The sequence below is a fragment of the Anneissia japonica genome, unplaced genomic scaffold (genome assembly GCF_011630105.1).
Source record: "Anneissia japonica isolate Jap-2015-1 unplaced genomic scaffold, ASM1163010v1 scaffold737_len1565949_cov176, whole genome shotgun sequence".
Lineage (NCBI taxonomy): Eukaryota > Metazoa > Echinodermata > Crinoidea > Comatulida > Comatulidae > Anneissia > Anneissia japonica.
Genome location: NW_022741618.1, coordinates 591,023 through 611,294, shown reverse-complemented (window position 1 = coordinate 611,294; position 20,272 = coordinate 591,023). Strand labels below are relative to the sequence as shown.

The 20,272-nt window shown below is 33.8% G+C and overlaps 2 protein-coding genes across 3 annotated transcripts in view; one reads left to right on the top strand and one right to left on the bottom strand.

Annotated features, from left to right (window-relative positions):
- The window catches only part of LOC117118810 (small nuclear ribonucleoprotein G-like), a 14,336-nt gene extending 12,968 nt beyond the window's left edge, over nt 1-1,368 (bottom strand). Inside the window, exon 1 of the mRNA XM_033263519.1 lies at nt 1,230-1,368. Within this exon, the coding sequence (XP_033119410.1) occupies nt 1,230-1,261 (32 nt within the window). The 5' untranslated portion in view covers nt 1,262-1,368. The remainder of the gene's footprint in view (nt 1-1,229) is intronic.
- Nucleotides 1,369-1,468: 100 nt separating this feature from the next.
- LOC117118807 (protein O-GlcNAcase-like) lies at nt 1,469-19,260 on the top strand. 2 transcript variants are annotated; one of them, XM_033263513.1, is made up of 16 exons: nt 1,469-1,765; nt 3,798-3,947; nt 4,484-4,614; nt 5,135-5,303; nt 5,968-6,066; nt 6,196-6,324; nt 6,777-6,932; nt 8,025-8,929; nt 9,461-9,635; nt 11,879-11,932; nt 13,028-13,113; nt 14,273-14,377; nt 15,363-15,454; nt 15,839-16,031; nt 16,270-16,429; nt 17,240-19,260. In XM_033263513.1, exons 1-16 carry the CDS (start codon nt 1,723-1,725, stop codon nt 17,374-17,376), a joined length of 2,784 nt encoding a protein of 927 aa, XP_033119404.1. In that variant the 5' UTR covers nt 1,469-1,722; the 3' UTR covers nt 17,377-19,260. The 2 variants fall into 2 exon arrangements, with proteins under 2 accessions (XP_033119404.1, XP_033119405.1); XM_033263514.1 differs by lacking the exon at nt 11,879-11,932.
- The last annotated feature ends 1,012 nt before the right edge of the window (nt 19,261-20,272 follow it).

Genomic DNA, 20,272 nt, shown 5'->3' with positions numbered 1-20,272 from the left:
TTTGGTTTGCAGCATATTTCAATTAACTTATTCGTTATTTGTACTATTTTGTTAAATTATTTAATTAAATTATTTATTATATATAAGTTTAACAAATAGTACAAAAATAAAAAAATATAAATTACAAAACCATAGCAAATACTGTATAATAACATAGGCCTAACACATTTAAATTTATTGTTTATAGTCATGCAAAATCATATTAAAAATGTAATAACTTGATTATTTTTTAAGTTTGGTTTGCGGCGTATTTCAATTAACTTATTCGTTATTTGTACTATTTTGTTAAATCATTTAATTAAATTATATTTATTATATATCATTATATATAATAAATGATAAGAATGTATGGAGTTTTTTTTTTTGACTATCTGGCAAGCTGACTGAATTAGACAGATGACTATAAACAATAAATTTAAATGTGTTAGGCCTATGTTAATATACAGTATTTACTATGGTTTTGTAATTTATATACTTTTTATTTTTGTACTATTTGTTAAACTTATATATAATAAATGATAAGAATGTATGGAGTTTTTTTTTTACTATCTGGCATGCTGACTGAGCAAATACTCACAAAATTTAAATTAAAACGATAGAAAGAACAAGTAAATAAATTGAAATACGTCCCAAAAATATTTAATAAATCAGTGCAAAAACCGAGTATTAAATAAATTTAAATAAATAAAGTAAATAAACTGAAATACATCCCAAACCACAGACAGTACCAAGAACGAATAAGCTAATTGAAATACGCTGCAATTAACGCACTAAATTCACTGAGAGACGTGCTTGGCGTTCCATAGAAATGACCGGTGGCTCAACATGTCAGCGGCTCAACCGGTCATAATCCCATTAGTAACGATCATTGCGCGGCCGTGGCAATGCTTTCTTAAATAAGAATCGCGTCAACAGACGATCACCCGGCGCAGTAAGTGCCCGGCTTAAGAAGTGTACAACAAATCATTATATATTTAGTATTATCCATCTTCTTCTTTCTAGCCTAGACTAGCTAGGTTCCTGGGCCTAGGCTAAACTGGCCTAGGCCCTAGGCCTACAGTAGTAGTAGTACTTCCCCTATAATAGAAGGCTACCTAGGGCCTAGACCCTGTATTACTATTATTAGGCCTTGGTTGGTTGGTCAGTATTCACAGTAAACAGTATTAAATTATTAAAGTTACAGTAATAATAATACAATCCAATACAAATCCACATAAAAGATTACTTACTTCTTTAATTCTGGTGGATGTGCTTTACTCATGATGGATTATTTGGATAAACTTTTCAAGCAATAACCACTCTGTTTTGGATTTACAAGACGCGCTGCCTCCGTTTTTACATACCGCCCTCTACCGGTTTCACCGATTGAGATTTTGAAAACAAAAATAATATATAATATTGTAAATCAATTTAAATAATTACTGCAACCATATGGCCTAATAGCTTTTGTAAATTCGCAATTGTAGTGATATTACTATGATGTGATGTATCAGACATTATGTGAAAGTAATTGTTGAAGACTATAATTATTGGATCTATCTGCAGTATTCCAAATTCTGGCAAACGATGTTGTTTGTAATTTGTATAACCTGGCAAAGTAATGACGACTGAAGAGTTGCGAAAGAGCTTACAACAAAAACAGCTTTTATTTCTTCAAAATATCAATTAAAGAGGCAGTTTATACGACGGTAGGCACAAGGATTGTTAGTGAAACAGTGGAATATGCTTCCACGAAATAATGAGTTGCTGTGTGGTGTCGTTGAAGGTATGTGTATTTAGCGTTTCGGGTTCATAAGGAAGCAAGGCAAAAGAGTAGGCCTAGCCTATGGCCTAGGCTAGGCTCCTAGCGGCCGAGGGTAGGCCTGCCTCTAGGACCTAGCCTAGGCTTGGTCGGTAGTCAAGGGCCTAGCCAGGACCACATTGTAATTAAGCCTAACAAACAACTTCATTTACATAACGTAGGCCTACTGTAGACAGGCCTTAGACGGATTAGATATGTGATTGAATGAACATTATTCACACAACGTATATGTTTTTTGTAATGTTATCATCATTGGTTATGTTTTTTCCTTTTTTGATTTTGTGTATACTGTATATCACATGGCCTCATATAATGGGGCTCTCTTAGACTCATACTACTGTGATGACAAGTTTTTTAATTGCGTGGATGATACCTCAAAAACTAGCTCAAATTTGCGCGGAATATTTGCTAGGAAAATAAGTGCGCAGATTCGTAACTACTGCATAATACATTTATTTTATTAATGTCAAAACCTAATTTTCAGCAAAATCTGAAATACGTGGACGGATCTCTATTCCTAATTTTTGCTTGGAGGATATATTCCCCGTGCAGGCCTTACATTACAGTCTAGTCCCGGAAGAATAAAAAATAAATAAAATAAAAAAATAAGGCTTACTCGGGAAGTAAGCCTGTATCCCCTGCGCAAAAATTAGACCTAGAACTCTGTCCGCTCCTGTCAGAAATTAAAGTCCAATTTTTGCCAAAAATTAAGCCTTGGCCTGTTTCTCAATATACAACCAGAAATAGCAGTAATTACGATTCTGTGCACCTATTTTCCTGGTTATTTTCAGTGCAAATTGAGTTGGTTTTCAAAATATTTTCCGCACAAACAAATAATTTACACTGTGGGCTCTCTAATTTCTTTTCATATCTAACATCTAACAACTTGCTGTATACAAAAGTTAAAACCATACAATTACTAATTTAATAATATCAGTAATACTTGCATGTGTGTTCTTTGATAATTTTGTTTATTGGAATATCTTAGGTATATCACAAAATTAGGAATTCTAAAGGTTTAACTTTAATTGTGTTTCAAGTGTCATTAAGCAATCTCTTCCAGAACTTAGCAAAACCAAGAATAACCGGATTATTAGGTCAAGCTAACATGACCTTTCAATTCATTAAATTTGTTAGTATGGCCTTGCCGGAGGTCAGTAGATGCAAAAACATGAAACAAATATTTTAAGTTAATAGCATATTGAATTAAGTGTAGTGAATTAATTTTCTTTTTCTAGTTTAATTTATTCATCATACCCTTTGTTGTCATAATATTTACCAATATTTCATTTCTGTCTCAGACATCAATCCTTATACATGGGTTATACACCATTTTATCGGGTGTATTTTGAAACAGCACCACTAAAGTCTAAAGACTCATAACTTTTCACTGGGGGACATCCAGCAAAGCAGCAGCAACAAAACAATAACCAAAAAAACCCCTATGAGCCCCTATTTCCTTTATTGTTTGTTTTTGCATTTTTTCTTCAAAGACTAGGCTACAACTGGAAAGAAAGTTGTGTATTGGCCACATATAAAATTAGCATGGTAACTGCCTCTGGATGTTCCCCAGTTGTAGTTGCCAGGTTGTCGGGAATTTTCATTTCAAATTTGGTGAAAATGGTGTATACATGATTTTACTACTAGAGCCAAATTTGTATAATAAAAAAAAAACAGAAAGTAATGATTGCTGCTAGCCTCAAGCAGACCTTTACTTTGTATTTTCTTCCACCCTCCACCAAAAGATTTTGCTGCTAATTGTCAATGGTTTGGTATGGCCAGGTATTCCCGACAACCAAGCCTGGTGCACCCTCTGGTGTCGCTCCTGAATCCATACTACTGTATGGTTCGGCTTTAAAATGACAGCTGATGTATTAAGGAATTACATTAGATATACTGTATAAGCTAATTGCAGAAGAGAGTAAACAAGAATTTTATTAAATCAATCACCTCATGGCTAAATATAGTAATACATTATAATAATAAAAAATTACAGGATTCTATGGCAGGCCATGGCGTACTGACCAAAGGAAAGATCTGTTCTGCTTGATGAAACGTCTAGGCCTCAACACGTATATGTATGCGCCCAAAGATGATGCTAAACATCGAGCTTACTGGAAAGACTTATATTCTGTTGAAGAAGCAGGTAAAATTACGATAAGTTATTTCAGTGGTACCTTGTTATATTATTTTTTTAAAAAAATATAGTATGTATGAATACATACAGTACCAACAATACGTAGGCCATATCATGGGTGAAATAGCAGCATATTCTCAGTGAAATCATGGAATTGCTTGTTGTATCCAGGCACAGTGTTTTCTTAAGTGATGCAGTCTACCCTCAAGAAAATAATGGAATCACCTACTGTATTTATGCACATTGTTTTGAGTGTTGCCTGAATTTCGAGGGGCGACTCCATTATTTTCTTTTATGCTCGATTTTATCAACTCAAATTTCTTTGACCTTTGACCTTTTCTTCTGAAAATTGAAAAGTACTGTATCTTTGATTATTATGTACCATTCCTCTAAATGTTATGATGATCCATTCATTAGCTTTTGTGTAATCTTGCTAACAGACAGACTGAAGACAGACAGACAGCAATGAACTCCTTGGCTGAGGCAATGAAATAGCATTGGGTTCTGCTCTTCTTAAGTTCTTATATTGGTAATTTTTATTACAGATCATTTAACAGCGTTGATCACGGCTGCCAGGGAAAGTGATGTGCAATTTGTTTACGCCTTGTCACCAGGTCTGGACATCATCTACTCTAGTCCAAAAGAAGTGACAGCACTAAAACGGAAACTTGAACAGGTATACTTCAGATAACTTCGAGAATTAGATTTTTATTGTTTTGTGTCTTTTGTTTTTTTTATAGGTTTAAAAGCAAATGTATATTATGTCATCGTCAGACTCAGTTCTGTATGTTTATTTGCTGGGAAATTAACAAATTGTAATTTTTCAATGTAAATTTTAAAAAGGTCATTAAAAATATATTTTATATAATTTTATTGATAAAAGCCAGAACATAATGTTTTGAGAAGCCATCCAATGCTGAGAAAACAATTCATTATAAAGTAACAAGCATAAATACTCCAGATTGGATTTGTAGATTTGTGTTGAAGATGCTTGCCAAAATATAGTAATAATAGATACTTTATTTTAGCACTGAAAAGTTGATTCACCCAAGGGTGCAAGGCCAAAAAATGCTATCCAGTACATACTGTACCTTATCCATTTTATGTTTTGAAAAAACTAATGAAAACGTTATATTGGAGGGAGCTGTGATTTGGTGGTCGATATGCTTAATAATAATAATTTGAATATTTTGCAGGTTTCTCAGTTTGGCTGCAAGGCGTTTGCCCTTCTCTTTGACGACATTGACACAGACTTGTGCCAAGCAGATAAGGATGGTTTCCAGTCTTTGGCACATGCGCAGGTGTCAGTCACTAATGAAGTCTATGAGCACCTTAATCAACCTTGCTTCCTGCTTTGTCCAACAGGTAGGCACTAGGCACTCGTGTCAATGTCAAATGTGTGCTTTAGAATGTTTTCTATGATCTACACTTCCTACCATGTTGCAGTGTTTTTAATAGTTTGAGAATGATCATATATGAAATGCAAGGTGCCATTTAATATAAATTATTCACTGCTAGTAAAGAAAAGTTCATCTTCCTCATCAGGACATCTGAATATGACATCTGCTACCCTGCCATCAACTTCTCAATGAAAGATTCCATTTATCATTCCTGATGATGACATAATTAATGTCGAAATATTGAATCCCAACACGATGGCATGTATTTCAATACTTGGAGTATGTATTATACTTTCTGATTCCATTTGTGGTCTTGAATTTGATATACAATATTACTGTTCCCTTCCCCCTCACCAGACTATATTTAAAATGTCAGTATAATTGACTGATTATTGATTTAGTGATTAATTGACTGATTTACAATAAATTGTTTTGTTTTAGCTTTCAGAGTTTCAATAAATTTTAGCATTTTCTTTAAGCAAAATTGCAGTACATAATCAATCCACTGCATATATCTTTGGTTTTTCTTAGTTAAACAGCATTAAAATTTCAAAATGTTATTTAGTAATCCAATTCATATCCGCTGTCTTAGAATAAAGTTATATAATTGTTTACATTTCTCCCAAAAGAATATTGTGCTACAAGGGCAACACCTAGTGTAGAATCATCGGAGTACCTGGCAACTATTGGGTCAAAGCTTCTGCCGGATATTCTCTTCATGTGGACAGGTACAATAATACATGTAATCAATTTTTCTGCTCTCTGGCAACTATTTTTAATCTTGTGGTCTTTTCTATGGATGTTGAAACATGGGAATATTACAATAAAAAGAAAATAATTCTGTCTTTATTTTATAGGACCAAAAGTTGTATCAAAAAACATCAGTGTTGAGTCAATCAAGAAACTGTCAAGTGTGATTAAAAGGAAACCAGTAATTTGGGACAACATACATGCGAATGATTATGACCAAAAGCGACTTTTCTTAGGTAAAGTTGCCTACGTTTATTCATCTTAGTTATCTTTTAAACAAAATTATGTTACAACAGCCATATATACAGCAATGCTTAAAAAGATAATAAGAACTATGATTACATGAAATAGATATATAATAGCATTAAAAGCCATAGCACTAATAGCCATAAAAGCATTCATAGTCTGGCTTTGACTAAAGTAAAAACCCTGAATTTTAAGAGACAGTTGTCAGTTTATTTCTATCAATTCTGTTTACTGAAGCCCAGTCTTGACTATCAAATTATATTTGATAAAAAAAAATGTGACATACCTAAATATGGTCATGATGACATCACATAATGTCCATATATAGGCACATCATGACTATATATGGGCATACAACAGTTTATTTGTAAAGGAAAATTTGATAGTGAGGACAGAGCTTTAGTGTAAACAGAAACTAAGACTGAACATTATTATTTTGCAGGTCCATATGAAGGTAGATCAACAGAGCTGATACCATATTTGAACGGTGTAATGACCAATCCAAATTGTGAATATGAATCAAATTTCATAGCGTTTCATACACTTGCTTCTTGGGCCAAAAGCGATCTGGAAGAAGACAAACAGGACCATGCAATGGGTAACAAATTTTTGTTTTTCCAAGTAGCTATATATATAGTGACAGATTAAAAACAAACAAAGAAATTGCTAACAATGTTGATAAACATATGGGGTTTGCCGTGCCGAAACCAGCATCAGTGATTAAAACAAGAAAATTGACTTTTTATTATATTCATATACTGCACATTATAAGCTTTAAAATGGTAGGTCATTTACTGGGATCGACTTACTATTGCCAAAAGCGATCTGGAAGAAGACAAACAGGACCATGCAATGGGTAACAAATTTTTGTTTTTCCAAGTAGCTATATATATAGTGACAGATTAAAAACAAACAAAGAAATTGGTAACAATATTGATAAACATATGGGGTTTGCCGTGTCGAAACCAGCATCAGTGATTAAAACAAGAAAATTGACTTTTTATTATATTCATATACTGCACATTATAAGCTTTAAAATGGTAGGTGATTTACTGGGATCGACTTACTATTGCCAAAAATATGAGTAAGATTATTACAGCTTCTCTGTACTAAAGTATACGCTGCTGCCACATTCTTGTGCTAGTTACTCAGTTTAACATTTAGTGACGGTACTCTGGTTTTGGGATGGCATGCCTCATACTGTCTGGGTTGAGTAGACTCAAAATTGCTTCCTTTTTCAATATAAACATGTTTTGAACACAAGAATGATACCATTCATTTATTCTTAATTAAGCTTGTCATAAGTTACAGGGTTTTTTTTTTTATTAAAAAATTAGCGAAAACCTACTTTATTTGATGTTTGCTTCATTACAAGTTTATAATTCATTTGAACTTTTTAAAAAATTATTTTATTGATTTTTTTTATGACATCTATATTTTATGGCAGGCAGTTTATCATTAATTTTCATGAATTATATCTTTCACTACTGTATAGAAGCCTCCTATTTGCCATATTTATGCATTTAAGATTTCTAAGATTGAATTTGTAGTGCAATAGTCAAAATAATGATGATGATCACAGTTATAGTGATATTAATCATAATATTTGTCATTTGTTTTATTTTTCAGGGAAGCATAGTTTATAATGTCGCATTGTAACTTAATCGGTATTGTATTCTTATTTTTGTAGGTGATATAGGTGATATTTCAGACAATCCCACAATAGCAGCAGAAATTAAACTTGAAAGGGATGGGGATAACGAAACACGGCAAAGCCCAGTCCCTAATCATGGATGCTACCGTCCAGAATTCGCTTTAAAAGCTGCCATAGCCGATTGGCTTGAAGTCATTCAAGAGGCAAGAACAGCAGAGGGCCTCCGACTTAAATCCCCGGCCCTAATGAACTCGAACTTGGCGGTGGTTGCCGCCATTTCTGCCCCAATCCCAAGCATTAACACATGTATGGCAGTGACTCAAACTACGAACACTGTAATGCCGCCGGTACCGCCCGAAGGAACTTTAAATGCTGACCTCATTAAGAATAGTGGCAGCAACTACACACCTATGATGAATCCTGTAAATTCTTTAGTTACGAAAACAACGGATGAAATTTTGGAACCAATGGACTGTCTACCTGAAAACGGAGCTCTAAAATCTGAGCCCATTCCAACGAAAACGAGCTCCGTTGTATCAATATGTCCGCCCACTGTTTCTAAAAACTTTGACACTGTTATGCAGGTGGATGACAGTCTAAGCAAAGATTCTAACGGCAAGACAGATCCTGCTTCTAATAGTGTGATTCTTAGCAGTACTGATACAAATGACACCGAAATGCAAATTGATGTGGATCAAAATGGAGGCGAGAACATGGACGATGTTAAGCCTACGGAAGAGAATGACATTGATCCTCCTGAATTGAATAAATGTAGCATTGTTAAACTGACTGTAGAAGATGTAGCTTTGTTAGTAGACCTTTTTTATTTACCTTATGAACATGGCAAACAAGCAGTTCATTTACTAGAGGAATGTTATTGGTTAAAATCTTATGCTTATGCAGTCACAGAAGCTAAGAGAAGTGGACATCCATCAGATAAGGTAAGGTAGCATTTTTGTGTTGTACAGGTCTCTCTCCATTTAAAGATCACTTTTGGGACTGAGGTTTCCAAAGTGTTTAGCAGCTTTGGTCTCTAATTAGAATAATAAAGATAAAAGATATGTAAATTTGGGACCACAGAAATATAGTCTTTAATTATAGGGGTCTTTAATTACAGGGAGAAATGTATTTATATAATTGTGCTTTCCATCTACAATGGACTATCATCCCATCCAGGGAGAATATCACATTTACATCCGCTTTATACTATAGGAATTGGGGATAAGCTTCAGCCTTATGAATCTTGTGGTTAAGAATTCAAACCATGAGCTGATATTCTTGGCCAGCCATACTTAGGTACCCCAGCTTGCACTGTAGACGGATTGTGAAGTGCTTAACGCTATGTTTCAGCCCTAGGGGCGAGTATTGTTATGTCTTAAAAATGAAATAAATATTGTGGTCGCTTCACATCAGCCCTACTACATCAAGATACAACAGTGTTGTCATGATTCATGTTTTTTTTTAATTTTTAGGCACTTGAATGGTCTGAAAGAGCTGCTAAGTTTGTAGAAAATGGCAAGCGAATGAAAACGATGTTTACACGGCTAATGAATATTCCTAATCGTGCTCTATTGTACGACCTATACGGATATATATGGGATATGGAAGGTGTTATTTCAATGCTGGTGTCATTCGTGAAGTGGCTTGGTACGTATTTAGGTGTTACAAAAAGATGACTGACTAGGGAAGGTGGTGGTGGTGGGGGAGTTTAGTGTTGAAAGCAGAAGCTCTGTGTGAGACAGATTGGCCATCTATCTATTTCACTGGAGATTAACATCAAGGAAATGGTTAATGATTTGCAAGTTTTATGGAGATATATTTTCGAGCCTTAAACCAAGTTAATAAACATTAATACCTAGGGAAGGCAAGCCTTCTTAAATTAATTTTTAATTTTAAAACACTTGATCTGGGATGCAAGTTAAATTTCTCCTTTGGAGTTGAAGTGGCCCTTCTACTGTATAGAACAATTGGCTTGGCATTCTGAAAAAAAAAAAATGATTGATTTATTGTAAACAAATGGTGTATCTATCAATGTGTTTTATGTGGTACAAGATGAGCTGAATTTTGCTTGTTTGAAAGAATGATTATTATATTTAAATGGACCAATGAGAATCCATTGTTTATTTTAGTGGACCAATGAAAATCTAGTTTTTATTTTAGTTGACAAATGAGAATTTACCTATTATTATACTGTAATCCAACAACCTTTTAGTAATTCTTGACTGGCTTTTAATGTATTTGATAATTGGAATGCCTTGCTCCAGTAATTATTAATAATTACATTATTACCACCATTCTCTAATGATGATTGGGTGTTGGTGATTAACTAACTGAGATACATATTGATCAAACAATTTATCCATACATCTGTGAGGTATTATTAATACCAATAGTGTATTTTTTTATCATGTGTTACTAGATAAATAATTAGAAATTACGCATAAAATTTGCTACATAATTTAAATTATTACCAATATTGAATTATCTGTAAAAGCTTTTATTACAAAGGAATTTTTTTTTCTGGCATGAGAATTTTTTGCAAATTATTACAAGAAAATACATGATAACCAAATCACTTGGCTCCTCACATTTTAAAGAAATGTTTCAAAGATTAATCGATTTTGTTCTTTATCGATTTAGTTCAAGAAAATTATTACAGGACAAGCCTGGAGTTTATTATTGTCATTGTTCCATATATGGAATTTCAAAATAGATAACGTCTGAGATTGTACTATTTGAATACTGTAGACAATCTTACCCGTCTAATAAATGTATAGTTATTACTGTATGTTTTATAGTACAAACTAAATTTAACATGAGAATGAACTAAATCATTTAGAACTATGGTCTAGAAAATTCTAATTTCCATCACAAATTGAATATGAACTTTAAAATTGACATTTAAAAGTTGGAGAATTTACAGCATTGATATGTTGAAGCTACAGACTCAATGCTATCCAGAATTCAGAATATGTACGCATCTTTATATATTCATTAATAAGTGTGTTCGTTGCACATTGAAAAATATCACACTATCTAATAAGGATTTAAAATTATGTTTGGTGGAAAGTTTTCTATTTTGAATACATTTGTGAAGGTTTTTGGCCATTTTCACCTTCCTTGAAACATTTCTATTTTTGCGCTAAACCGGTTACTTTGTTTTCAGATTCAAGAATAGCTGCGCGGGTGTCATTCAACATGTCAGGTCACAGTTAAAATAAGTTACCTACTCTCATTTACGACATCATAATACTAAATATGTTGTTATGCCCTGATGAAGTAATCAAGTACTTGTTGAAAATCACAAAGAATTAAAAAATGTTTGTTCAAAAATGATTTGCATAAACCTTGATACTGCTCCTGTTCGTTAGCAGATGCTTCATACACTTAACCATTCCTGCGTGGTTTTGGGGTGGTGTCTCAGACTCTTAACAGTCCTAGTGAAAATATCTTGAGAGTGAGTCGTAAATGTTTGTAGGAATTATGATGACTAGAACAAGACATGTTGAAGATGATTTATCAATCAGATTGACGGACATGTTGATGTCCATTTAAACAATGTATATTTCAGTCATTCTTTACCAACACTGCCAATTAATTCAGAGAATGGTGATGAGAAAAATATTATGGGCTACGCTAAATTTCATAAAAATACCGTGGTTTTATTCTTCCAAAGCAAGCATTATTCATTCTCATCAACATCTTTCAAAACGAAGTTGATACACAGACATGACACCCCTTATTTTTTAAATGGAACAGGCAGAATATGACAAAATTAAAATTCTATTGGTAAATGTCATTGTGTATCAATGGTGTTGGAAGATGCCATTAATATGATGGGTTGTTCTTTTTTCTAACTAATCTGTATGTGTTTTTTCTCTCTTATGCAGCCCATGGCTTGATTCAACAGATGCACTCCCATATCTTGCACAGTTACTACTCATGTACGCATTCTTCAGATTCTGACTTTTTTACTTCCCTGTGTTAATAATATATAGATCTACGATTTGTTAAAACATTGCAGCGATGAGAGAGACAGAATGCCCTCCCACATGCATGTCGTTTGCGTGTGTATTGCGGTAAGGTATTTTACACACATTGTGCACGATGTGTCTAGAGCCACGATCTGTTGAAGCATTGACATGGTTCTTGATTTGATCTGAGGTGGTTGAAAGGTTTGTTATAAATGCACTAATCCCTATCTTCTCTTCACCCCTAGAAATCGCGACCTGGACTGAAAGTTAATACTCATCAATAAATTCTCTGATTTTTTTTTTTTTGGTTTCTATTTTATTTTCGTACCATTATGATAATGTTGATTGTTTTTATACAGGACTTGTGTGTAGTGTAGTTTTGCTCCCTGTGCTTGAACCAGTTTCAGTATATTAGTACTTTATATACATTCAGACACAAGTGCTACCATGTAAAACCACTTTGTGATGGCTTTCCACATTATATTCGTTTGTGGTTCTGATTATACTGTCTGTATGTTAAGCTAGCTAATAACCTGAAAAATTCATTCAATAATAATTGAGTTGCTTTGTTTATTTTATGAAGTTATTAACATTTAATTGAAAATCAGAACGAAAAATATAGTTTCCTCGCCAATTTACAGGCTCTCAAATAATAGGCCTACCATTTCATATATTTAAGTATAAAGATTTTAAGACTTTAAACTGGCTGGTAATCACCTTGAGAATTATTGTAGAAAGCAGTCTGTAACATTAGCGAAAATCAAAATTTTCAATCTGTGTCTCGTTAAAAGTTGATAACTTTCTCAAAATTGCTTATAAAACAAGCAATTCAATGTTGCATGTAAATTTTTGGGGGTTTTAGAATATTATTACAGACAGTATATCTTTAATATTTTATGATTTATATTTCAAAACAAACCTTATGTCATTGAAAGCATAAGGTGAAATTAAATTTCATCAAATTTTTGAAATAATTATATTGCAAAGTGGTAGTGATGCTGCTGTGTCATTTGCATACATTTATAACACTCTTTACTCATTGTAATTTACTTGAATCATTTGCAGGGGGAAATCACACCCACAGAGAAGCGTTTATGAGCGGCGACCTAGAACCGTGGGTATTTCGTGGCGGGCTGACCGGAGAATTACAAGTATGCATGTTATACCCAACAATATTTCTCTTCTTCAGACTCTGTTCTGTCAATTGAGCTGCTGGAGGCAACTTGCATTGTTGGCCGACGGTAGAGCCACAGTACTTTTAGGAGAAATAATTCCTGGAGCACGTACCCATGTGTATTCATTTCAATATTTATCTAATTCTAGTCTGGACCTCAATTAATATACAAAGCTATATCATGCTATACATTTTGCTAAGTGCAGGTTGCGAGCCACAATTAATACGCAATCATTCCACCATTTAATCCTGCCAAGAATAAGTGATCTGTCATTGGTAAAGCACCACCGCGTAAATTGCTGAATCATTTGCTTATAGAGATTGTTTTTATTTTATTTTATCAAAGTCCAACAGTGACCAAAGTCACCCTTTACAAGATGCGCAGATCTTATTTATTTCTTACAGGAAGCAACTTGTGTGATTTTTATTACAGGATTCTGTAACACTTCTCTTTGGCATTTATCTTTTGTTTTCAGATAAATCACCCACCTAGCAGTCCCACAAAGTCACATGATCATTTAGTTTGAGCCAGCATTAGGGTATTTAGTGTGCTAATCACATTTAAATAAAATGAATATTCAGAACTCTATATTGAATATTTCTCTAATTGGCTATAATGTAGTCTACAAGATATATAATTATTTTATCTGGAGCATCCACTAGTGTAAACCTAGTAAAACAAACATAGGTTGTGTTTTTATGGAATTCATGAAAAAAAAATTGAATTTGTGATAAATACATAAAATTGGTAATGACTGAATGAACCATGTGACTATGGGAATGCCTCATACCCCTCATAATATTTGTGTTGCATAATGATATCTACATCCAACTGCGTACCAAATTAGCATTTAGCAGCTGTGCGATGCAAGCATTTTAATTAACGTGTGCTGTGGCTCTATCTTCAGCTGTGTGTATATATATATATATATATATATATATATGTATATGATAAAAGGGCTAATACTCACTGGGTGGGGTACTTAGTTAAGAGTAATACATGCATCTGATAATTTTCTTTGTGGAAAGAATTTTAAAAACAATGACCTTAGCTGTGGGATTAATTACTATTCTCATGTAGTGAAATATTATCTATTGAATAAATTTTAATTTTTTGGTTTGTTTGCTTCCTGCAGCGTATGTTACCAATTGACGGCGCCAACGATTTGTTCTACAAAGTTCCACCGAAACAAATATGCAACAAGATTTACACAATTCGTCCATTTCGAGTTTCTGATGAGGTACGTCTCATGATTTCAGTTTTAGATCACTCTTGATGAAGAACACACTAAAAACACTTGCTTTGTGGAAGCAGTAGGCAGGGCTGTAAACTATGAAATCATGATTTTTCTTCGCCAGGGGTCCCAAGTCTCTCGGAAGTCGCAGGAGTCTCCCGGAAATCAGGACGGCCTCTCACACTCCCGCAAGCAAGCAAGAGTTTCCCCTAAAATAACCCATCTCCTGCAAATTCATAATATTTGCATGTTTTTACTACCTTCTTATTGATTGTCTACATAAGTCAGTGCCTATGGGTGTCGCCAGGAAAGTAAAATAAAATATGTTAAGAAAACACATTTAACTAGATCTCCTGGAAGGAATTTCTTCCAACTTGGGACCCCAGCTACACTGTCCTCATTTTGTTTATGTTTGTCTTTGTCAACTTTTAAAAAGATAACCTAAAGATATATTTATTAATTGGTCCATAAAACATGTTTTCTATCACCATGCCCTAGGTCACTGTGGTTAAGTGTCACCAACCAATGAATGGCCTTGAAAATGACTAGAAAATACTCCCAACGTTCTGAGGTTGTTCTTGGCTATATAGATCTAAAACTGTGTCCACACTATCATTTTTTTTAAAATGTTGTATGGCCATATATAGTCATGATATGCCTATATATGGTCATGATGTGCCTATATATGTCATGATGTGCCTATATATGGTCATGATGTGCCTATATATGGTCATGATGTCATCACAACCATATTTAGGCGTGTCACATGTTTTTATCAAATAAAATTTGATAGTCTGGACAGGGCTTTATGAACAGTGGTAATAATGTTGTAGGCACACTGATAACCTCTCTCCATGTTTACAAAGGCATGCTATAAATAGATTGATAGTTATTAATAAATTGGTAAAAGGTGAATTAAAACTTTACTTATTATTCTTGCTGTTATTTAAATAGTTAATAAGATTTTCAATATTGTATTCTTTGCATACAGTTGGGAATATTTCGACAATGCCGGTTGACGTACCAAGATGGTAAAGATGCCACCGATTTGTTTCCAGATCAACTTCATCTACCAGGAAACCAGTAAGCTTTCACTTGTGTTGGGGTTAGGTCTTAGATGATATGACTGAAGGTGAAAGCAGGGACGAATTAGCTCTAATCTCTCAGCTATTTACCTGTTATTTTTTAGAATTCCAATCAAATCCAATCCGAACTTCGACTTATTCTCACTCTTAATCAAAACCCATGCCTCCTGAATAAAAATTAGAGAAGTCACTGTATCTAACGGAATTTTGCATAATCATGATGATCATCTTGTACACCTTGGCTATGTAGCTTTCCTGTGTTTGACAATACCTTTTGTAAACAGTACACATATTTTATGCACAATTTTAAATTTTAACATGAAATATACAGATTTTAAAAAATTTTGTAATCATCTTTTCTGATTTATCATTGCCATATTAGGAAAGTTGGCGCATTACTTACATTTAGTCCTGAGTATTGTTTCGTTGCCGAGGAAGACGGGGAGTTGTGTGGCTATGCCCTGGCAACCCTGGACTCTTTAGAATTCCAGAAGAAATGTGAGGTGGCTTGGTTGCCAGAAATGTGTATGAAGTATCCTAAACCAGAGAAGACAGAAGGTCTGAACCTCGCTGAGGTACTTACATCTTTTATTATTTAAAGTAATTGTGTATGACAGGTGCCTAGAGGAGATAATAATAATAACAATAATAATAATAATAATTGTGAACTTATTAACACATTATGTAAAATACCTTCATGTTCTTTACAGTTCTTTAAAATGTATATCAACTGTATAAATATTATTAACTTGATTTATTTTAAGTTATGATATTACGATTTGATATTGAAATGTCAATTTTCTGTATTTATAGGAGATTATTGTCAGTTTTCACAACCACAAACCTTTTAGACCAGTGAATATGTTCCAGAGATTCCCATCGCTGTTAACTCTTAGTGTGCTGCCCACAGTTGAAGATCAGGGTGTACTAAAGAACTTGTTAGCATGTATACTATCAGCTCTGAAGGCAAATGGTGAGTGTAATGGCTGTGTGTGCACTGAACCATGAAGATCTAGTAGTTCCTGATTCAATTCTGTCACGGTTCCTGTTTGTATTTAATAATAATAAGAATAATAATGATTGTAGACTTTTATGGCGCCTTATGATGAGACCTCTATGGGCTTCACATTATCATTACCCCTGTCATTGGATTAAATGCCTGTGGAACACAAAATCAGCTCCCTGGGGAAGTATTTCATAACGTTGCAGCAGCTAATAAGCGCATTTGGCATTTTAACCCTTATCAGGTACCAATTTATACTCCTGGGTGGGTAGAAGCAATGCAGATAAAATGCCTTGCTCAAGGACACAAGCAAAATGCACAGCGAGGGATTAAATCCCAGAACTTAGGGTTGGGAAACCGGACTGTTCCCGCTGCAGCAAATCTTAGCAGTGGAATAGCTTGGTGGTTAAGATGCTTGCCTTCTGATCCCAGGGTCCTGGGTTCAATTCCTGTCAGGGTTGAGGATTTTTTTATCACGACCAAAACAACTCCACTCCATAAACCTCATATAGAGATTTAGTTTGTGTAAAGCATTGTGTCACCTACAAGTAGGACAGTGATATATATTCGCTATTGACAATCCTTGCATGTATCCTGTGCCTCCATAAATAAATAAAAAAATAAATAATATAGTACTTTAGGTTATTGCAGGTTAAATTTTACTGATGATTGCAACACTAAAGAATTTTGTTGGAAAATTGAGAATTCAAAAAAATGTATAATAATTACAAAATATATGACCTTGCTAATGAATGAACATATTTAATTTTCTTTTTTTAGGATCACGCGGTGCATATAGTGAAGTATTGAAATCAGACCATGCAATGATAGATTTCTACAAAAAACTAGGCTTCTTCGATGTTCCATTAACAGACAACAGATCGGAAGATTTTGTCATCCTCGGTAGAAGCATCTAGGTGTTGGGTTATACATTTATTGTAGCAACTAATGGGATAATGCACTCAGTAGACCTTTCCAAACAGTTTTTCCTTGAAAGTGTAAGATGTACAGTTGTCCTGCATTGAAAGTGTAATAGTCTATCCACACTATAAGTTTTCTGTGACAAATACCTGAGATGCCCATATATGGACATGATCACATCCAAATATGAGTATTTGTCACATAAACATTGAGAGTGTGGACACGACTTAATGCTGCTAGAAGTCCTTACTTAATGCTGCTACAAGCCTTTAACCTTAATTTAGATCTCCAGTGCAATCCAATCCATAAATATATTTTTAAAATACTAAAGTGAAGTTACACTAGCAAGACACAGCTGTTTCACTATTGTTTAATACCTTATTTAGACTAGCATATGCAAACGGTTGTAGCAGTTGCGCCAACCAATCACAATTCGTGTGTGGAAGCTCACCAATAGTAGTCGATAAGTAATCGAAATCGCTAATTGTTACCCGTTGTGATTGGGTGCTACATTCTTTATTACTCCCGATTACCGCGGAATCCGATCGCAGGGAAATACTGTACAACAAATTCCACAGACACCAATTGGCTGAGGTCAATCAACATAGGTCTAGTCACCGGAGTCCTAGAACAGTTTGACCTCCCGTTCCAATATAAAGTTTTTATATCAGATTTGGTCTGGCTGCGCTCATTGATTGCGATCGTGAGTAATCAGTTTTGGTTTACTACCATCACAACTGATCGCAACGGAATGTAGTCTGCATATGGTATTATTCCACACTTGCAACAAGCTTGAGCCATGTGGAGGCTTGGATACATCAGGACACCTCACCTAACTTCTGCATACATTTGTGTTCTGTTTCTGATTCAAACAAGGATTCCAAAAAACTTAAAATCATTTCGAATACATTTAAATTAGATCTCGATTAGTTCAGTGTGAACAAAGCTTCAATGTTGGACTTGCATACTTAAATTGAAACTTAGAAATTAAAAAGAGAAAAGTCCCTTTTGTTTTAAATTTGAAAATGTTTAAAAACATTGCAGAAAAACATTAAGGAGGTATGAAATTACAGCACTTAAAAAAAGAAAAATCAAAAATTATATATTCTACATAAATTTACAATCATGAAAGAGATTTAGGTTGGTTCCCACAATAGTAAGATTTTTGATTGCTATTATTATTTACTGATGAATTTTTAATTGATGCTTTTGCATTTTTAAGTCATGCTTTTCCAACTCATGGTTGGTGGTTAGTTTTAAAATAAAAAATTTAATTAAATTAATCACAATGGTATATTAACAAACATTTTCCCAGTAAATTACGATTAGATTTGACAACTTCACAGACAGATTTTAAGGTAATTAATACAACTCACCATTATAAGAAAGTTTATTTAAATACAGGGTGATATTAGCACACAAAAATAAAATATAAACTTCCATGTTAAAAATGATGATAAATTCTCTCTGTATTTCGTTGTTACTAATAGATGTCAGGTTGCATTTAAATTTTATGTTTAATTGAACGAGGTTTATGGTGGAGTGGTCCATGAGGAGTGGTGCAGTCTACAAGAGAGTGATGCACTATAAATAAAATCATTTGCTCATGAGGGACTTAAACGAACTGGCAGCCTTGCAGTTAAGCATGTGCATGGTATATTTGAAATACTGATACCCTCCTAATGGGGAACCCAATATAATGTCCTTTATTTTGTAGACGTACCTTATAAATTATTAAACAAGGTATCGGCATGCTATCTCAAGTTCGGAAGCACATAATATGGTTTAAATAAAAGGCATTTAATTACATTTCATGGCTGTAACTTTGATCAGGTGTCTGGACTGAGCAACAATAAAACAAAGAAAAATATGATACTGTACATGAGTTGTTTTTCTCTTTATTCCTGAAACTGTACACATTTTTTACAATGATGATGAAATTGCAGCTCATCCAAAGCTTAAGTAATTCTGTAGACATTGTACTTTTAAGTTCTTGCCCCTAAAGACAAGAAAACAAATAACAAGGACATTTACAGTTGTTAACCCAAGCCTAGCCTATCAAAATATAATGTTTGTTTTTTTTGCAAAAATATATAATTTTGGACTGAAAAATAATGGTCTATAATTTGACAACTATGATGTGATGACATATGATGACCATATTTAAGCATGCAACAAATTTTGTCAATTCTGGACAGGGCTATAGTCCTTTTCTTACCAACCAAAATGTGTAGGGTGAGCGATGGTTGGCAATGACCCTTAAAACTAGGCCTATACTAAAATGGGGGGAAAATCTAACTACCTAACCCAAATATTCACAAGTCGGTGCTCGGGCAACAATTTATTGGGCTTATTGTAACCGATATATTTATATTTTGATATGAAATATCAAAATATTCCAAAAAAAAAATCTTACAAGGATAAATAGATTGTAGTTGATGTGACTTTTCCTGATAATATTTATAAAATCTTAACAATATTAGCAAATGGCAACCATTTTAGATCCAATACAGACACCATGAACAATTAATTGAGAATATCACTGTAACAAGCTTTAGCATTTCACAAAATTTATTTACATAGTACAAATGAACACAAACATATTGCAAAATAACATTGATAAAGTGATCAAGTTTCAAAAATAATTTTATATATAATACACACACAACTAGAGGAACTCCAACATGCAACTTCACTAAATTCTTGCAACTCATCTTACTGACATACAAGTAATAAGAATAGGCACTCGGAGAGTGTGCGGTGACTGCTTAGTTTACAAACAAGTAACAAAAATGGTACCCAGCACCTGATAATACTTAAAAAATGTTAAGAAAATTTTATAATTGCCAGCTACTGTATATATTTATCTGTAAAGCCAAGCACACGCTGCAC